Genomic DNA, 19,436 nt, shown 5'->3' with positions numbered 1-19,436 from the left:
ATCGTATTACAATCAAAACAGTGTAACAGAATTTAATACAAAGTCCAGGAAACACAAATCCTACTTTAAAACAGCTAATTATACACAAATGTACGAGCATCCAACCGCAGTCTTTGGAACGAGCAAGGTCGAGTTTATTCCCTAATTCCTGTTGTATTTCTGCAGGCGCCTGAATCGGAATAATCTGGCTGTCTTTCCCGAGCTGCTTTTCCTGGGAACAACGAAGCTTTACAGACTGTAAGTCGTGTTTTTATTTATTTTTTTTGTCCGTCACTCGTTTGCCCTCCATGGTTAACTGAAATATTCTCTAACTATTAGTATGTTTTGCTAAGAAGCCTTAAGATGATCTAGATAAACTTTGGATTCATGTAATGGTGTGTTTGTGTATATCACCACAACGTTTGCACAGTTCACTGAATAGGACTCAAAATTATGTGAAAATGTATGTTGCAGATGCTGCAAAGCAGAGAAAAAAAAAACAATGAGGTTTTGCTGTGTGACCCAGTCTGGGTGTTTCACTTGGATGAAGGAGTGAGAGAAGTGAGAGAGCAGATTTTACATGGCTCTCTCCATAAAAGCCAGTTCAGTAGCTAATGGAGATTAGCACTCCAACAGCTGCTGCCCACTGGGAGAGAGGTGTGTATCTGTGTGTATGTGTGCTTGTGTGTGCTTGTGTAGGAGAGGATGAAGAGGAGAAAGTGAGCATGACCGACTTACTGGTATAAGCAGTGAACAGGTTTCCCTCCTGAAGTTACATTTTGTGTTTCACGGGCAGAAAACAGTTTTCGTTACAGAACATAAATGTTCCAGGTTGCATTGAAGCCGACGAACCACTGTTTGTTGTCATCGAGCACCTTCCGCTCCCCTCGCTGCCCCGCCGTCTGCGCTGCAAACCGAGCACTACAGGGCTGGGCTGCAACGCCACTGAAACTGTGGGAACTAACTTCCCGTCACGGTCATTTGCGGTCTCAGGGAATAATTATGGTTGCATATATTTATGTGAGTGGCTGAATGTATTTACAGTATCTGAAACAATATTGAAATGCTCAGATGATTCAGAGTGTGTGAAAGTTGTTTATGTTCTGCGGCTGCCGCAGTGGCCGGCTGGGCATGACCTGTTGTGTCTAAGGGTGTGTGTCTGCCTGTGTTTGAGCAAATGTGTGCGTGTGTGTTTCCCAAGGCCGAGAGCTGGCATTTTGCTCAGCGTGTGGGCTGAGGTAAAAATACTACTTGGATATATTGCTCTGTGCTCAGCTTGTTGTAGACAAGTTGAGTGCGAGTGTATATCTGCCTCTATATGCATGTGTTTGTGCGAGCCTCAGTCCTCCAGGTGTATGTGTTTAGAGGAGAGCCCCTCAATGGCAGCTCATCTTATCTGAACCGGCACAGCTCGTTCCATAGAACCACATTTAAGCTGCAGAGTAAGAAAAAAAACGCAAACTTCCACAGAAAAATGCTGTTAAACAGGTTTCTCAGATGTATGGAACTCATTCAGCTTGAATGGCGACCACAGAGGTTTGGCCAATAGTATTTAAGGCTGTTTGGTCAATATTAAATCCTACGTCTGCTTCTCTACACCCCCTACAGTTTATTTTAATTTTAGAAATCGCAACGAGAAACCCCTGAGAACCTCTGAAGTGGGATCTTGTTAAGTTTTATATTGAGGGTTGTAGGTATGTGCTAACTTGACCGGCTTTGGTTCTTGCAACAGTACTTCTATAAATGAACACTTGCTCAACCTGCTATTATGAAAATTATGTTTTCACTGTTTTTGGGGCTTGGAAAATCTGTGTATGTGTGTGTCTGTGTGTCTGTACAGGAGTATTTATGGTATGTGTTCAATCTTTGCTCAGCACAGCGGTTTAAGGCATTCGGGACTAATTTAAACTGTTTTGAGGTTAGGTGTGAGAGATGCCTTTGAACTTGTGCAGTTAGTTTGTTTAGTGAAATACAAGTCTGAGCATGAATCATGCCTGAATTTTGTTAACCTGCAATAGTAAGGGTAACATAACTTTGGCATATAGCACACTGGAGAGTGTTGTGCCATCTGATGTTCTACATAAATTCGTTTAGTATGCTACGCACCATTTGATTACTGTAGAACTGCAGGGAGACCTTGATCCATATTGCTGGAGATGATTCAGACTTGTTCCCGTGGGTTTGTTGGATTTGTCACAGGTTCTGTTCATAGTTAATAAGAACAGAATTTCTACGCAGACAGGAGTGGAGGGTGTCTGCTTTGGTGGCTTCGGGATTTAATCTTTGCTTTTTGAGGATGATGTAGTTCTGTTGGCTTCACCAGCTCAAACTCGAGTGGTTCACACCTCCAAGTTTGAGGCTGTGGGTCTCAGATGGAATAGGGTGGAGCACCAAAGTGGAGGAGTTTAAGTACCACAGGGTCTTGTTCAAGAGTAGGAAGAGAGTGGAAGAAGACACTGACAGAAGAAAAGCATGGCTGTCGATTTGTTGGTTGATCTACATCACTAGCCTCATCTGTGGTCACGAGCTCTGGGTAGTGACTGGAAGAAAGCGATTGCGGATGCAAGCTATGGAGATGGGATGAGTCCCCTCTCACTGATCAGTCAGAAGGGACTCAGAGTAGAGTCGCATCAAAATGAACCAGTTGAGGTGATTCGGGCATCTGATTAAAATGCCTCTTGGATGCCTACTGTGTGAGGCGTTTAAGGCATGCCCAACCTGGTGGGCATGCCTGGAGGAAGAACAGAAATGGAGGAAGAACAGATAGCATGTTGTCACGCAGGTTTTTAAGCAGATATTTGGAAGCAAATAGGAGCCTCCTTTGCTCAGTGAAAGAATGCAGCATAGTGCAGGTCTTGTTTTAATATTTATAGGCTGTTTTTTTTTGCTTCAAATCTTTATCAAACTAAATATTTAGACTAAAAAAAACCCAGTTGTTTTTTATTGTGCTAGAATACAACATGAACGGAATATGAACACAACTTTTTCAAATGACTCACAACTGAAGCATATCATCAAAAGCACCTGCAGTGGCCCAGTTATTGCATGAATATTTATACTGTGCACACAGAATGTCTCTCTGATCACTGAATTTCTCATTCATCCATTTCTCGGTTAAACTTTAAACTGGATGACACCGTCCAAATATTAGCCGTGAAGCCGAAGGTCGAAATGTCCTAGAAAAGGCTGCTGTGTGCTTTCTCCTAAAGCCTTGCAACTTTGGAAAGAAGGTTTCTGTGATGTGGTGACAGCTGACATGCTCATACTTGTGCTCCAGTGTAGTGAGAAGACAATAAAACCCTGTATTATCTACAGCTGACAATAGCTGCTTTTCAAAAACAGTGTACTTGGTAAGAGCTTATGTTATTTTTACACACCGTGGGTTGTCTCTGGACATATTCTCACACTTTTACTTGTTGCTCGCATTAGTAAACTCCTTGAATGCTTTGTCAGATGTTTTATCATATTGCTTGCATCAAAGGTGATGTTTGACAGTCCCCTCGACAATTTAGCAGAGCTCGGTCTGCAAAAAAATGTTTCCAGCATGCTACCTGGCAAGGATGGCATGCTAAAGTGTTGTCACTGGGCAAAAAGGCTGTAGCTCACTGGTTGCCATGGATATTTGTATCAAATTTTGTGCCAACCTACTGAAGAATTTGACATATTTCTCCAGATTTCTAAGAATTTTGGCCCGTTGGTGGAAGTAGAAGAATGGGATAGATCACAGGAATTGTTAGGATGAGACCATAAAATTTCATGGCGTGTCCTGTGCTTGCAGCTATTATATCTCTAGAGTTATGTAAATTTTGATGTCTTTACTGACATCTGTGTTTCCTCCATAATGGCTAAAAACCAGTGAAATCCAGCAGTGAACATTTTGCAGCTTTTTGGATGGAAATTAGCTGCTTCTAAAGAACAAAGTTTTGAGTTTGAACATGCTTGTCGTGGATATGTGATGTGCATAAACATAAAAAAGGGAACAGCAAGTCTAACTGCTAATAAAAAGTCGTGTGTCTTTTTCATCATTTTCATTTGCAACACCTGTGTCTGCACCCCTCCATCCTTCACCTCCCACATTACACATGATCGCAGCTTCCCCAGCACCCGTGGGCCCAGACTGCATTAGATTATGAAGACAAACACACGCACACACACATCTGGAGACACCATGTGGTGGGCATATCCCCAGAAAACTCTCTCTTTGTGTCTGTCTCTAACACACGCACACAGCCCTCCTTTTCCCCCTTGGCCTATTGTTGAACACTGAATCCACCCTGCAATAATACTGAGGGCCACAGCTGTGACTGTTTGTTCAGAGAAAGAGAGCAACTATAGAAACTGTGATTAAACAGAGCCACTTCATTAGATGGAGTCTGTAAAAAGAGACAGGCTAGTAAAATCTCACTGCAGTGGGCAATAACCAAAAGTTACCTGAGCCAAACAAAGACAAGGTCGGAACATACACATACAGGCACAAATCTCCCGTTTTATGCATTCTGACTGTGGCAGGTCCCCACGCTTCATCCCATCAGGTCTCCAAATTGACCTTCGTCACAAGCAAAATTACAAAATTAATAATAGATCAAGTATAAAGAAAAGCTAACAAAGAAACAGAACAGCACAATACAAACCTCAATTCTGAAAAAGCCAGGTCGATGTGTGAAAAGCCAACAATGCGACAATCTGCAGGTCTGCAGAACGTCTGATAGGGGATTCTCGGCAGTCGTGGGTCTTCTTTTTTGTAATTTGTGTTTCATGATACTCCAAATGTCCAAAGCTGTGGTCTGCAGGTAGGCCAGTTCAGTGCATGGACGCTTCTACCACAAACCCATGCTGTAGGAAAAGATGGAGCATGTAGTTTTATCATTGTCTCACTGAGATGTGCAGAACCTTTCCTCAGATAAAGGTTGTCTGGATGGGAGCATACATTGCTCTAAAACTTGTCTAACTTTTAATATTAATGGTGCCTTTCCACATGGGCAAGTTGCCTATTTCATAGACACAAATGCATCCTCCATAGCATCAGAGCTGCAGGCTTTTGAACTGAGTTCTGATAACAAGCTGGATCGTGCCGCTTCTTTTTATTCTGGAGGAAGTGGTGTCCATGTTTTCCAGAAAGAATTTCAAATTTGGGTTCCTCTGACCACAAAACAGGAAATGATAGAAAAGGACGATAGGTTTGGTCTTGGTCAATAGGACAGTGCTCAGTCAACAGAACAAGAAAAGGTCACAAATATGGTCAGGTCTTCAAGTTACTGCTCACCTTTTAACAATTTTTTTTTATTAACATACAATTTTATCTGAATAGACTTATAAACATAAAAGATAAAAGTTAGAATGGTGCATTTCTCCTATTTCTGCTCCTTTGCCTTTACGTCTTTTTAAAAATGTTCCTGGTAGTTTTATATATTACTTGATTTGTACCAGAAAATATATTTCTAATATGTTTAAATATTGAAAGTGTATTCCCAAGAACTTTGACAGCTAGCCAGCCATTGAATACCTGTGGGAAACAGATGAAATGTTTGGTTTTTCAATTCTGCTTTTTGTCCACTGATTCCTGTAGAAATGCTCAGCAAGTCTTGAAACCACTGCCTAGTTTCTATTTAACCTCTTAGCCTTTTAAAATCTGTCATAAACGATAACAAAGGCGCTCAACTGGATATAGATATCTGCTAGCTATGCTGAGATCACTGAAATATTATAGTTTCTATATAATAATTGTTTCGTAACCACCACTGAACAGCTGTTTCTGATGCATTTTGTAAACAATCCACAGCCTTTGTGATTTGTCAGAGGTGCATACAGACACAGTGCAACATTAGGTTTGCTTCCTCTCCTCTGTCTCTTGTCTGCCTTTGCTGGACAGAATTCAGTAGCGAGATGAAAGAGGGAAAGATGAAAGACGGGTTGATAAAGGGATGGGGTGATGGGAGGATAAGAGAATGGGTCACTGCTTCCACAGTTGAAGAGTATGAGTATGAGGCTAGATTCATGTGACAGTTTTTTCTTTGTGGACACTTCTGGTCAACAGCAATGGCTTAGCAGGTGCCACTACAGGAGATTTCTTTATTTTTATTTTAGCTTTCCTGCGTATTGTGTTACGACGGTAGAAAACTATGACAGGCTCAGAAGAAGGGAGCCAAAAAAATCTAACTAAAATAACATCAGTCTGACAGAAAACATGATGGAGGAATGTTATTCATGTATTAGTCAAAGAATGTTTGTTTTTTTCATTTTGAAATGCAACATGTATTACGTGGAAAAGAAATGAAACACTGATTTATGTAGACTACATAAAACCTACTTTTAGGCAATTTGCTCGACTCTGAGCTTCCTATTGTCCCATTGTGGGCTTGCAGGTGACTGATGACACCGTTGCAAATGTGGGAAAACACAGGAGTTTAACGTGCACCCATTTGGGGAAGCACCATCAGTCAAACAAACAAAACACGAAACTCTGGTGTGAGAGAGATACACACAATAAAATAAGAGTTTATTTTTCACTTCCATCATCACGAAGCATTTACACTTTGGTATCAAATCATTTACTATACAACGTAATTATTTAATTATTGGGTTATCAGCCAAACTGTTATAGAAAAATCAGACAATGATATTTGCTGGGTCTCTATTTTTTTTAAGCCTTGACCTTTAAGTTTTACTAACTGGTTCAGTTTTTATGTTTAAAATATCTCATCACCACGTTGTTCCAGCACACAGCAAAGGTTTTCATCAATTTCAAAAATTATGAGTGGAGGAAAAAAACCACTTGTCTCTCCACTGAGAAGGAGAATCAGCATCGAAAAGTTGACTGAGAGGTGGAACGTCAGGTCTCTCGCACATTTAAGCAGAAATAAAGCGAGGTTCGAATTAATGAGCTGGTGAAACAACGTTTTGCGGTGTGTGTGTGTGTATATATGTGTGTTTATGTGTGTGTAATAGTCTCTAATCCTCTGCTAAACGGTGCCCTGATGAGGCTTTACCAGGCAGCAGTGTTGCTTAGCAGCCTTGAAGGTTGTGGCTTTGTCTTGTGCGAGAGCTTAACCCTGCTGCACACACACAAACTCGCCCGAGACGACAGGCCTATCATAATGGTTGCACTACAGCATCGATGCATCTTTCATAAGATTTTGCCTTTCCCCGTTAACTAACAGAGAGGGAGGGGGAGAAAACACAAGGAAGTGAGAGGTCAAAGGTAAAGAAAATGAAATTTTCTCTGAGTAAATAGTGTTTTTTAATTAAGACAGAGAGCGTTAGGGCATTTTAGTTGCCACAGAGATGACGACCTTATGGACCAGCAGAGGTCAAAGGTGAGGAATGTTCCAATCAGGAGATCTAAGCACGTGGTGATTTAAAAGGCCGAGGAGGGAAAGTGTCCTCCCTCGCGCTGACTGAAACGATGATAAATTAAATGCTTACTAATGAAAAGTCCCACATGGAACAGCTGTTTGTGCAAGAGATTTGCTGGGAGTTGTTTTTATACTCTTTGATTTGGGGAACTTAACCAATGTGTTTTTGGCCTGTGGCTTTCATTGATGTCATTATCCAATAATTTACTTTTATTGAAGAGTCCGGGAAAACAAATTAATAAAATGCACAAGATAATCAATCACATATACGCACTAAACTTAAATGTGAGATGTTTTTTGTACTCTGGTAGTAGATTACAACACCACAGAAGTGGGAAGAAAGATGCATCAAGTGACACTGAATGTGGTCTGGTTGGTCTGAGTATTTCAGAAATTGCTGATCTACTGGGATTTGATTTCATGAATGGCCACACTGTTAAATAACTACTTGTTACAACCAAGGAATGAAAAAGGTTATCTCTGAATGCTCAGTTCATTAAACCTTGAAGCATGTGGGCTACAACGGCAGAAGATCACACCGGGTCCAATCCAGTCTGCCAGGAACAGAAAACTGAGGCTACAATTTGGACAATCTTTGAAAACTGAACAGTAGATCATTGGAAACATGTTGCCTGGTCTGATGAGTCTCAGTTAAAAACACTGATCAATTGTGCCTTGTGTAAACGGTTAAGGCTGGTGGTGGGGCTGTAGTGGATTTCTTGGCACACTTTGGTACCAAATGATTATTGAAAGCCACAGCCTACCTGAGCCCAGCTCACCAGTCACATCGTGGATAGATGCTTCAATTGTGTGATGCTGTCATGTCAATATGGACTAAAATCTCTGAGGGAAGTTTCCACCACCTTGTTGAATCTATGCCATGAAAACTTCTGAATGGGCTCTAACAGAGGTACTAGTAAGTTGTAACTAATAAAGTGGCTGCTGAGTATAGAGTGAGTCTATGAGATTTCAGGTGCAGTGTCTAATTAGCCAAAGAGCCAGTGAATAATTTACCAAAATATGCACAACAAGGAGTCTATTTGGGTATAAACTGAACTAACTTATAGCATCAAAGTTCATTTTTTTAACTTTACAAAATGTGGTTTTACAAATTATTTACTTGTAGTCTTTTTTCCCCGACCTGCCTTTTAAAAAGATCCGTATCTGTTGGCAGCACAGTTTGGCCACTGGCTTTGTGTACATACGATATGCAAATATCTGCCATTATGTTTCTCTGAGGAAATGAAGTTAAGCCTTTGCAGCCCAAGACGCTTGCGGGTGACCCCTCCCCTTTCCCTGCTGTCTAACAAAAATAGACACACACTGACACAAACACATCGCATTTACCATTCAGCAATATTTCCTGCCCCCTCCTGTTTCTCTGAATGCGCTTTAACAGATATAAAAACTCTCACACACATTCGATCCGGAGCGAACGCGCACACACACGAGAAAACAGCTCTTTTCAGATCTTTTCAGCATGCATAAAGACATATTGTCGGAGAAATGTTTTCATTGGGACTCTTGGATCACACACATCGACTCCAGCCGAAGGGGGGGGATAGGGGGAATAGGGGGATGTTATTTTGCTTTCTTGTGGTCGACTTTGTGTGTTTTCAGACATTTCCCATGTCATTTGGGTACACTTTATGTCTCACCTTGAGTGCAAACGAACAGTTACAACAGTGTCGAGGTGTTGAGTGTCACTGACTCACTCGTATGAATCACACGCCCGCCATTCTGAATTGCTCAAGGCCACTCATTCCTAAGAAGTGATCTGGCCATTCACATCCCAACACAATGCTGTAATTCATTCTCAAGCGATTGAAAGAGGGCTTGCCAGAGCCGTGCTGGCATTATTATGAGGGCACCAGCACAAAAGATTATCTTATACAGACAGAATGTAAAGATATGAAAATTCTTGGCTTTAACCAGAGCATACTTGTTTCTTGATGGAGCTCAGGAAGTGTGCGCAGATGTGTTTGAAGCTTTTTTAATTACATTTTTTTTAGTAGCACAACACTGCATTAATGGTGTAAAACAGCAGGACCTAATTAGGTCCACCTAGCAAGACCAGATTGAATCTAATAGACCGACTGGAATAAGTCTGTCTCCATAAAGGTTATGCTGCTCAGCTTTGTTGTGATCCAATTTAATAGTAATTTTGCAGGATGTAATCTGTTGTACTGTTGATTAGTCTTATGTTGCACTGGATGGCTTTTTTTTTGGTTGCAATTATTCAATCATTGCATAGACTCTATTTAATATAGGCTTTAGAGTTTAAGAGGCAAACTTTCCGCGAGTTATGGATTTCATGTTTCATGTTTACCATTCGTTTGAAATTACCACCTCTCTACCCACGTTTGGGATTTAATAAATATTATTAAATATTTAAACTTTTCTTGTTTTATCTTCCTTCAAATTTCCGTTTCTTACTACTTGATTTGGTCTTCTGCCAGCAGCTTCATTAATCACCTGCCGCCCAGGGCGTGTGAGTGTCAAAGTTCAGGCCACTAAGGTCAAAGGTCAGGGATCATCAGCGTCAGCCAATGAAATATCCAGGATAATGGACATGCCAGCAGCGATGGCGCTGCTTTGCCCATCAACTTGCACAAGGAGTGAGAGTTACGCCTGGAAAAACACACAGAAAGAGGAGGGGTGGATACAGACCGAATGAATGAAGGGTATTTAAGAGGAAGATTAGAGACGTGTTTGCTCTCTTAAATGGTGCGGGGAAAAAAGGAAAAAAAAGAGACCAGGGAGGAATTTACCGGGGCGAAGAAAGAAGCGCCGTCTCCATTGTGAGCTAGTCGTGAAAAGGAAAAAAAAGCAAGGGAGTGGGAGAAAGTGAGGGGCAGCGAAAGTAAAGAAAGGTGGAGAACTAAGGGAAGAGTGTTGTGGAAATGAGAGGAGAGAGGTATGTCAGTGCTTACTGTAGATGGCAGGTAGCCTGAAGCTTGGAGCCAGCAAGTCTGTCAGAGAGAAGTGTCCAGGTGTGTGTGTGTGTGTGTGTAACCCGAGTGTGGATTATTGGGAGGGGGGGTTACATACCTATCCAACGCCAGGAAGAGCTTACCTGGAAGCAGGTAGTTAAGAGCACAGATTCTGTGTGAATCTGTGTGGGTGTGTGTGAGGTCCTCGAGATCATCAAAGCATTTCTTCACCTTGCTTGTGTGTTATTAAGGGTCACGGTGTGCGGCAATTCCTCCCAGCAAAAACGCCTAAATCATCCTCTTTACTTCCCTCACTCTCTATTATCTCTACTTCCTCTCCCCTCCTCATTCACATTAGCCACAGTGTTTAACTTAATAACACGAGGTAAACGCCGGTGTTATGCAGCTTAGAGCCAGCAGGATGTATATCCCCCCATCTTACAGCCCCTCTGTGGTGGTTGGTCTCCTCAGGGTATCTGGAGCTATAGATCCAGACACCATATTGATGGATGAGACGGCAGGGCTGGTGAATTATGGGAGAGATTATGGAGTAATCAGTATAATTCATCAATGTTCCTCTGCTGACCTCAATCAAACAAATGCCTACTCATCAATATTGACCTCTGCTTGCTGTGTGCATCCATGTAGCGTGTGTTTGGACTTGTTGCTGTTGTTCTTGTTGTGTGTGTGTGTGTGTGTGTTTGTGTTTCTATAAAGGTGGTGAGAGTTAAAGTAATATTCATACCATCAGTTTTTAAAAATATTATTTTGGAGTGGCCAGGATGGTGGTGTGGTTAGCATTGTTGAGAGAGAGTCCTGATTTCAAATCAGGACTCTCGTGGGTCCTATAGCTTCCCTTTAAAAACATGTAGTTAGGTTAACTGGATGTGAGAATGTGAGTAAAAATGGTTGTCTGTCTCCCTGCGACTGACTGTCAACCTGTCCAGGGTGTACCTTGTCTCTCCTTGTGGCAGTCGGGATAGTCTCCTGGTGCTGCTCAGCAGAACAAAATGGATGGATGGATTCATTTGGAACAATAAAGAAAGAAACAAAATCATCTTAGTTATTTTTTCATTAGCAAACACATTCCTGCGATCAGATGCAGCTAAACTGTGCTTGACAACCAGCTGCAATGTTCACACTTTGGGCAGGAAACTCTATGAGTAGCAAAACACTGAGTGAGAAAATACGTCAGGACAAAAACCAGAAACCCTGAGTGCTCTCTGAGGCTCGCCTGCAGTTAAATGGAAGACAGAAAGAGCTGAGTTTATGTCAATCAGTCAGCAGACCTAACATGGCTGTCTTTCTCTGTCCTGGGTGCCTCCCTCCCTCCCCTCTAATCCTCCATCTTGGCTCCGTGTCAAGCTGCCTTGTCCAGTTGCACAATATACCCCTCCGGGGCAGGCAACTGCATCCCCTCTCTGGCTCCATTAGTGCCACTCCACTGGCATAGCCGGCATTCTCCAGTGGGACCGTCATCGCTGGCCACTCTATTGGCACCCCTGTCACTCTCCAATCACCACAAAAGAAAACCTCACTGCCCTCCCTAGCTGCCTCTCCTGCTCACTTGGTCTTTTTTGCGCCCCCGTTTTATTCCCCTTACTGCTATTATCTTCCCTTTCTCTCCCCAGCACCTTTCTCTTAATTCTTTTCCCTCTCATACTCTTTCTTGCCTACACACCCTCTCCACTTCCCCTCCCCAGCTCTCTCTTCCCCCGAGCCTACACATTGGTTTGGAGAGGCTTATGCAAGACCCTCATCCATGGTAATGATGCAGAAGAAACCAAGAGAGGAAACTGGGAGCTGACCAGTGATTGCTCCCAGAGATGTTGCTCGCAAGTTTAGAGCCTCTCACATTATTTCACCAAAAGCTGAGTGTGTTTGAAGTGACCAGAGCGACCCAGGCTCATTAAAACGCACTATGTTTACATAATGTGAGGGCTCAGGCCCACAACAACAGATCCATTCGCTGACACTTTGAGAAAACTTTAAGCTTTAAAAACCAATTTAAAAGCAATTTTTTTAACGTCAAAGGAGCGAAAAAATACACAAAAACATATTCAAATATGAAACAAATGTGATTTTTGCCGTTAGAGATGGAGCACGAAGGGTTTCTGAAGAGTAATGTGAGCAAGAAAGAGAGAAATGTGACATTGTAGCTCCGTAGCTGGAGGCTGGTGATGGATCAGCAGGTTTGTAATCACAGGTTGGTGCTCGACCAGTGCGCGCGCGTGTGTGCATACACGTGTGTCTTTGTGAGTGTCTAATGACAGGTTTCAACTCTGATGTGTCATTATCCAATTACAGTTTTCTCTCATCTCTACGGTAACACCATGCCCTCCGTAATTGGACGGCTGCTCAAGAGAGCTTTGACCTCTCAGCAAGTGTCAGACTGAAGAACACACACTCTCGGGAACACACACACTGACATACACACGGAGGATGCCAGTAAGATTGGGTAATACAGGATTAAACAGATGCTATCTGAAAGAGTGATCAGATAAACTATGCGCAGACAAGTTAGGACTCTGATCATTTCATATCACTCCTTCCACCTCACACTTATTTTTTCTTCATCTGTCTATCTGTTTCTGTTTCTCTGTCAAGCAGTAACAATAACTGAGGCTCATGTACTTCCTCACTTTTGCACCCCCACCCCCCCACCCCACCCTTTCAGTCTCGCTCTCTTGCAAGTGCGTTGTGTCTAAATGGGCCTAAATGGGCCGAGTCGAAGGAGGGCTTTTGTGGTTTATCGTACTGAAGCTTCTCTCTCTCGCTTTTCCTCTCCCAAAAACAAAATACAGCATTTTCCCCGACACTAGCCCTCTTAAATATTTCACACACGCGCTTTCCTTTTTTTTGGCATGTGTTTGGATTCCTGCTTATAGCAGACCTTTATGAGGTTAAATGTGATGGTAATACAAAAAAGAGATCTTTATCGTTCAGACAAATCCAATTACGACATATTGGCAGACAGAAGTGAGGGAGCCACGAAGAAGAGAGCAACAAGAGGAGACACAGAGGACAGCGTGTGTTTGTACACGTTTCTTCCCGTTCCTGGGCCAAAGCGCACCAAATTGAAATCAGGGTCACCTGCGACCTGAACGCTCACTGGCAGAGAAACCGCACGAGAAAGACAAATTTTAACATGTTTTTTTAACACCAAATTCTGATTCTGAGCTTCAGTATTTAAGATGTTTTGTCACAGTTTTGACACACGTGATGTCTGTCTTTCATGTTCCCACTTCATGCATCTTTATCTCATCCTCAGCCTCAGAACACTTTTAGTCAAAGCTCTGTTTTATATTGCGGCAGTTTTTCTTTTCGGGCTGTACTTATCAACTCGTGACATGTCAGTGCATTTTAAGTGTTTTCAATCAGAAGTCTGCCTGCCTGTCTTCACATTTCAGCTCAGTATCAGGAGGTGGGAAACAGTTTGGCATGCCTCAAATTTCCTTTCATTTATTCTTTCACTCTTATCACTTTCCTCTTTCCGCTGTCACTATCTCCACCAGACGATGAGTTCATTGTTAAATTATTTTATGAGTGTGTGTGTGTGTATGTGTACTGTCTCCTAAAGATATATTTTCCCATACAACAAAGCTGAATTTAAAATTACAATCTAAGGGGAAATTATTTTCTCTCCAACAAAATATCTTTTAAATCAGAAGGCAGACAGCAGTGCAGTAGTAGCAGGTAGGCTGATGGCAGAATGGTCAGGATAGCTTTCATGCTGATGGCTTTCTGAGACCAATTATTCACATTTTTAATTAGTTTAATTACATTTTTAAGTTTCCTTTCATTTACTTCAGGAATAGATGCAGTTTGAGTTGATATACGCATTTTTGCAGTTAGCTTCACCTTTGTTTTCTAGCCATGCGACCCACCTGATTATCAAGTATCTGCAACTGGTTGAATCTCAAGAGCAACCATAGCAAACGCACATAACCTGGGAGAAAGTGCATTTTCCTAAAACGTTACTGAGAGTGGAGTTTAAAAAGGGTTGATGCAGTGGGTCATTAGAGATACTTCCACTTTATTAGGTACACCTGTTCAGCTGCTCATTAACACAAATATTTATTAGGCAATCAAAGAGCAGTAGGTGAAGTTCAACCTGAAGTTCAACCTGAGCATCCGAATGAGGAGGAAAGATGATTTAAGTGACTTTGACTGTTTTCTGGTTGTTGGTGCCAGGCGGGCTGGTCTGAGTATTTCAGAAAGGGCTTTTTCCCACACAGTCATCTCTACAGAGAGTCATCTGAGAGAGAAATCGTCTGAAAATATCCAGTGAGCGGCAGTTCTCTGGGTGAAAATGCCTTCTTGATGCCAGAAAAGGAGAGAGAATGGAAAGGCTACTTTGAGCTGATAGCAAGACTACAGTAACTCAAATATATACTCATTACAAGCAAGATATGCAGACCTTGAGCAGCAGAAGACCACACTGACTGACACTCCTGACAGATAATGTTACTTCATCTGCTGAGTTTTGATTTCTGCAGTGATATTTTAATGGTAGGGTCTAAATGTTGTGTAAAAAACATGAAAGCATGGATCCTTTCTTCCTGTATCAATTGCTCACGATGCTGGTGTTGTAATGATATAGGAAATATTTTCTTGTTTAACTTTGTGCTCTTTAATACCAACTGAGCATCATTTAATTAATGCCATAGCTTATCGTAGTATTGTTGCTAACCATGTCCATCCCTTTATAATCAAAGTGTACCCATGTCCCAAATGACTGCTTCCTCGAATCATCTCAAACTGGTTTCCTGAACAATGAGTTCATGTAGTCAAACCTGAATTTCTGTAGGACGTTATGTATACAATAATGTCTGTTATTTTTAAAGAGACTCAGTTCTTCCAGCTCATTAAAAGCAACAGCAAAAAGTCAGACACCTGAACAGTGAATTTGCTCACAAGACTACAGTATTTTATAGTCTGAAAGCGAGGCGGTGAGAGAATGAGCAGCCCAAAGCTATGATGTCAGCCTGTTTTACAGCGCTCATAATTACAAGCAGCACTCTGGGTGGGTGGGTTACTATCAGTGTGTGTGTGTGTGTGTGTGCGTGTGCACGCATTCAGAGCACATAAGATTCCTGTCAGGTTACCTTAGTGACCTGCTAGGTAACCCCTCGTCTCTCTCAGACATCTTAGCAGCTGAGGATTTTGCCTTTGCTGTGTTAAAAGACACTGGACTGTTTGAGAGGTGGAAATCCCCTTTTTAGTAAAACTTCTATTTCCATTGTTTTCCTTTTTCCCATAAGGTCATAAGGAAATTGGACACAAACTGACTGCTAACCTGCCCATCAGTCCCTTTGATGAATCACATCTGGCTTTTCCTCCAAACTTTACACAATTGTACAAAACCCCTTTGCTCTCTACAGAAAAAAAAGAAATCCCTGGTGTCTTACAGATACCGACAGAGTATCCTTTGGTCTTAGTACCATGACACGCTGGGTTTATGGGTGGTTCTCACCCCCAGCTTGTCACATACACTTTTAAATGATGTCTTTGGCGTCACATTTACGTACACGCATCAGGTGACCGTGCTTTTTTAGTGCAAGGTCAATGCTGCGACAAAGGTCAGTACTGTAATCGGAACTGCAGTCTTCTCTTGAACTAAACATCTTCAGAAAGTAAAAAGTAAAGGTAAGAAACAATTTAAAAACAAAATAATCAATGCAAAGGGCCACACAGGACACAAATTACGATCTCCTTGCTGGCAAAGCTGTATTTACTCTGGCACCACACCTGATTTTGTCACTTTTTAAAAGAGGAGCATTACTTCAAGGCATCCAAAATTGCTGCCGGTTAAGGGCAGGCTTTTTTTTCACATTGCGAACCAAAAGCTTTTCTTGTTTTAACCTTGTCGATTCTGTGAGTTTATTACAGTGAAAGTTTGATTATTCAACAGAAATAATAGTCTTTCCCTAAACCGTTATGAATAAGGACACACAGCCCATAGTTCGCTCAGGCTGGAGAATCTTTTTGGGCTTTTCGGTGCAGAATTCAAATCCTCAATGCCTACTGACTGGCATTGACTCCAGATCAAATCAATACAATCCGCAGAGGCTCCAGGCAAACCAGCGGCAGTTAACGTTGCTACAAGCAAGTTAGAGGCCTGGTTGTAAAGATGATTTGTGTGTGTGTGTGTGTGTGTGTGTGTGTGTGTGAGTCTCAAACAGCAGTCTTCATGTGGGGGGGGGGGGGGGGGGGGGGGATGAAGGAATGATGAGATGGAGAAGGAGGGAAGGAGGGATGAGAGGAAGGGTTATTAACCACAACACATTACCGCCTGGCAACCTGGCATGTTCAGACATAAACCACAAGTAATAATCCCACTGTGTGTGTGTGTGTCTGTGGGTTTAGCATGCTGGTCCCATGCAGGTTTATGGGGGTTTATAAGTTCAGCATTGTAGGCATGACAAGCCTCATTTGAAGTCTACATGCACGTCCTGTATATGACTGTAAGCTGCTGTCTCTGTGAATCATCTTGCAGCTGGTTGATGCAGAGGAAGAAAAATAGTTTGGATCTGCATTTCTAAAATTATGGCAGTGCTCCTATCTCTGCTTCATTTCTCTCAATCAGCTTTCTCAGGAGAAAGCAGCCATTGGGTTGGCTTGGCTGACTTTTATAGCATTCTGAATTAGCTGGGTTTTATTTTTTCTTCCGTCTTCACCTCTGTGACTCCTTTTACCTTCAAACTCTCAAATCTCTTTTTTCAAGTCTGTTTGCTCGCAGCAAACTCTTTTTAGCATCATCAAAATTCTCTGTTACACATGTATCACAGATGTTCAGTGGTGACAAGTGACGAAGCAAATGTACCAAGGTTTTTCTAGTCATTGTATTACATACTTACATAGGTTTTCTGTTTAACCTACATGATTTTAGACAGACAGCAAGTTGTAGTAGTAATCTAGCTTGTGGATATATTACGTTTTTTTAATTAAATATTATTTATACATTACTGTGGTGCTGAAAGTTCTACTTAGGTGAAAGACTTGAATTTACATTTGCACCTTGAACACACTTTTCTACCCGTCTGCATGTCTGTAAACCAGCGGTGCAGAAACAGACAGAGACAAGTGATATCTGATAGACTGATGGTGATGACTGTTGCTAGTCAAGCAGAATGGATGGTTCTAATTGAACAGTGTGTGTGTGTGTGTGGACAGTTGTGCAAATGGAAGTCATTTCCATGGTAGCAATTAAACACTGCGAGTTTTCAGGTCAAGGTTAATTAGCATGCAAAGATGAAAGAGAGTCAGATGAGATGGGGCTGGACGTTTGATCGCTGTTTGTCTTCCGTGACCGTTTGTGTGTGTGCATCCAGACTTCCAGTTGGAGCGTATTCATCGTGCACAATGCACTGTATAGCTGTTGAGCTATGTCCGTTGCCTATGCACGCTTGGCACAGATATTAGAACCTACTGATCCACAACTTAATCTGAGGCAGAATTTCACCAAAGCTTTTAAATGCACCGCTATCTGCATCATGTCCAGTGTAGTAACAGAAGCTTTGTTTGTCAAGTGATTCACAGATAGACACAAAGAAAGATGAGCTATGCTGGGACAAATCTTTGGGAAGAAATTTCATACATATTTATTTATATATGCGTACCAGAGCTTAAACAACTGCTCAAATACTCAGTGTGATTGCGTAGAGAAGATCATTCAGCTATTAGATTTTTAATTGGTGATTTTTTTTAAATTAACTAAATTATTAGTTAATCGTCTGCATTCATATTTTAAAGAAAGAGATATGTCTTAAAGTGTTTTATTGACTTCAATTACATTATTTTTTACTATTGAATTACAAACTGGCTGCTCTAACATTTAATTGAAATACAGTCAATTATTTTATTAATATTTTAAACAAAAGCTGCAAGTATTCAAGTTGCCCACTGTTTACATTTACAGTTTTTACACATAGAAAATATTTTTTTAAAGGATTAAAGAATCAGAAAAATGTTTAGACTCATACTAATTAACACGCGCAGCTGATATCTATCCTCTTATGTGAACTATGACCTTTCCATGTCTTCAATCACGGGCCTCTAAAAAGCATTTATCTCAATCAAATGTTTGATTTTCCTTTAACCTCAGCCAGTTTTTTTTAAAAAGGCACGTGCATGTAGTTCTCTTGAGTGATTAATCTAACTTTATATTTCCTGCTGTTAGAGTCCTAGGTGTCATGTGATGAGATTGGACAACATTTAGAGCCAATGTAGCTAAAACAAAACATCGTCTCTCACACTAGAAACCAAAACTAACCACAGAGAGTGTCAACAGTATTTTGGTTAAGATTAGGAAAGAAATGTGGTTTAAATTGATTACATGTAAATAAACATTTAGTGTCTTAAGTCACTTTTTTGTGCGCTAAACAGGTTGTCTCGCAAATTCCAGCCAACTGTTGTGAATGCCTGAGCCATAAAAGCAAGTTCATCAGTAAATGTGCTGCATTGTCATCTGCAGTTTGACGATGGAGAGACCTCCTGGTGGAGCTGCTGTAAATATAACTTTAAAACTTCCCACTTTTATAGCGGATGCCAATTACTGTTTAGTAGAGATGTTATCTCTGCTCAGCAGCATTGAGAAAAAAAGGCATACCCCACTCCATAAATCAAAGTTTTACCGCAGCATTGTCTCCGAGGGTGTTTCTGTTCTTTTACCTGCAATCACCTGAGTGTTGCAGGTACTTCTCCTCTCCTCCATCCCCCTTTTCCCTCCTTTTATTTTCCTTTTCATCACTCTGCTCTCTCCCTCTGAACTTTTAACAGCTGAACACTCGGTGCAGAGCTGTTATTCACAGCTCACTGATACAAATCCTGCTGTCTGTGCGTTCTGCATGTGTGTGTGTGTGTGTGTGTGTGTGTGTGTTTATGGTGATTGATATGCATTAATGGTGTAAGGCGAGCAACCATTAAAAGCTGGGAAACTGTAAGCAGTGCTGCTTTGAGCTGTGACTATTAGTCTGAAAGTTTCCGGTGTTGGTAAAACACGAGGGACTGCAGTGGCAGATGTTAGAGAAAAGAGTGTGTGTGTGGTGTGTCTGTGTGTGGACTACCAGTAGCAGGTGGTAAGTTTATTTCACCCCTCTGGCCCAAACCCATGGTCACAGGGGATTTTGGAGCAATCTAAAGCTCAGCTGTTCTTGCGCAGCAGCTACAC

General features: G+C 41.6%; 1 protein-coding gene across 7 annotated transcripts in view; it reads left to right on the top strand.

Moving 5' to 3' along the window:
• The window catches only part of slit2 (slit homolog 2 (Drosophila)), a 103,274-nt gene that overhangs the window by 10,667 nt on the left and 73,171 nt on the right, over positions 1–19,436 (top strand). For all 7 annotated transcript variants that reach the window (XM_080302458.1, XM_080302454.1, XM_026170980.2 and 4 more), the window contains exon 4: positions 166–237. In XM_080302458.1, the coding sequence (XP_080158584.1) occupies positions 166–237 (72 nt within the window). The remainder of the gene's footprint in view (positions 1–165; positions 238–19,436) is intronic.

The sequence above is a fragment of the Astatotilapia calliptera genome, chromosome 6 (genome assembly GCF_964374335.1).
Source record: "Astatotilapia calliptera chromosome 6, fAstCal68.1, whole genome shotgun sequence".
NCBI classification, from domain to species: Eukaryota; Metazoa; Chordata; class Actinopteri; order Cichliformes; family Cichlidae; genus Astatotilapia; species Astatotilapia calliptera.
The sequence above is the reverse complement of the archived record's forward strand: the minus strand, read 5'-3'. Positions and strand labels throughout refer to the sequence as shown.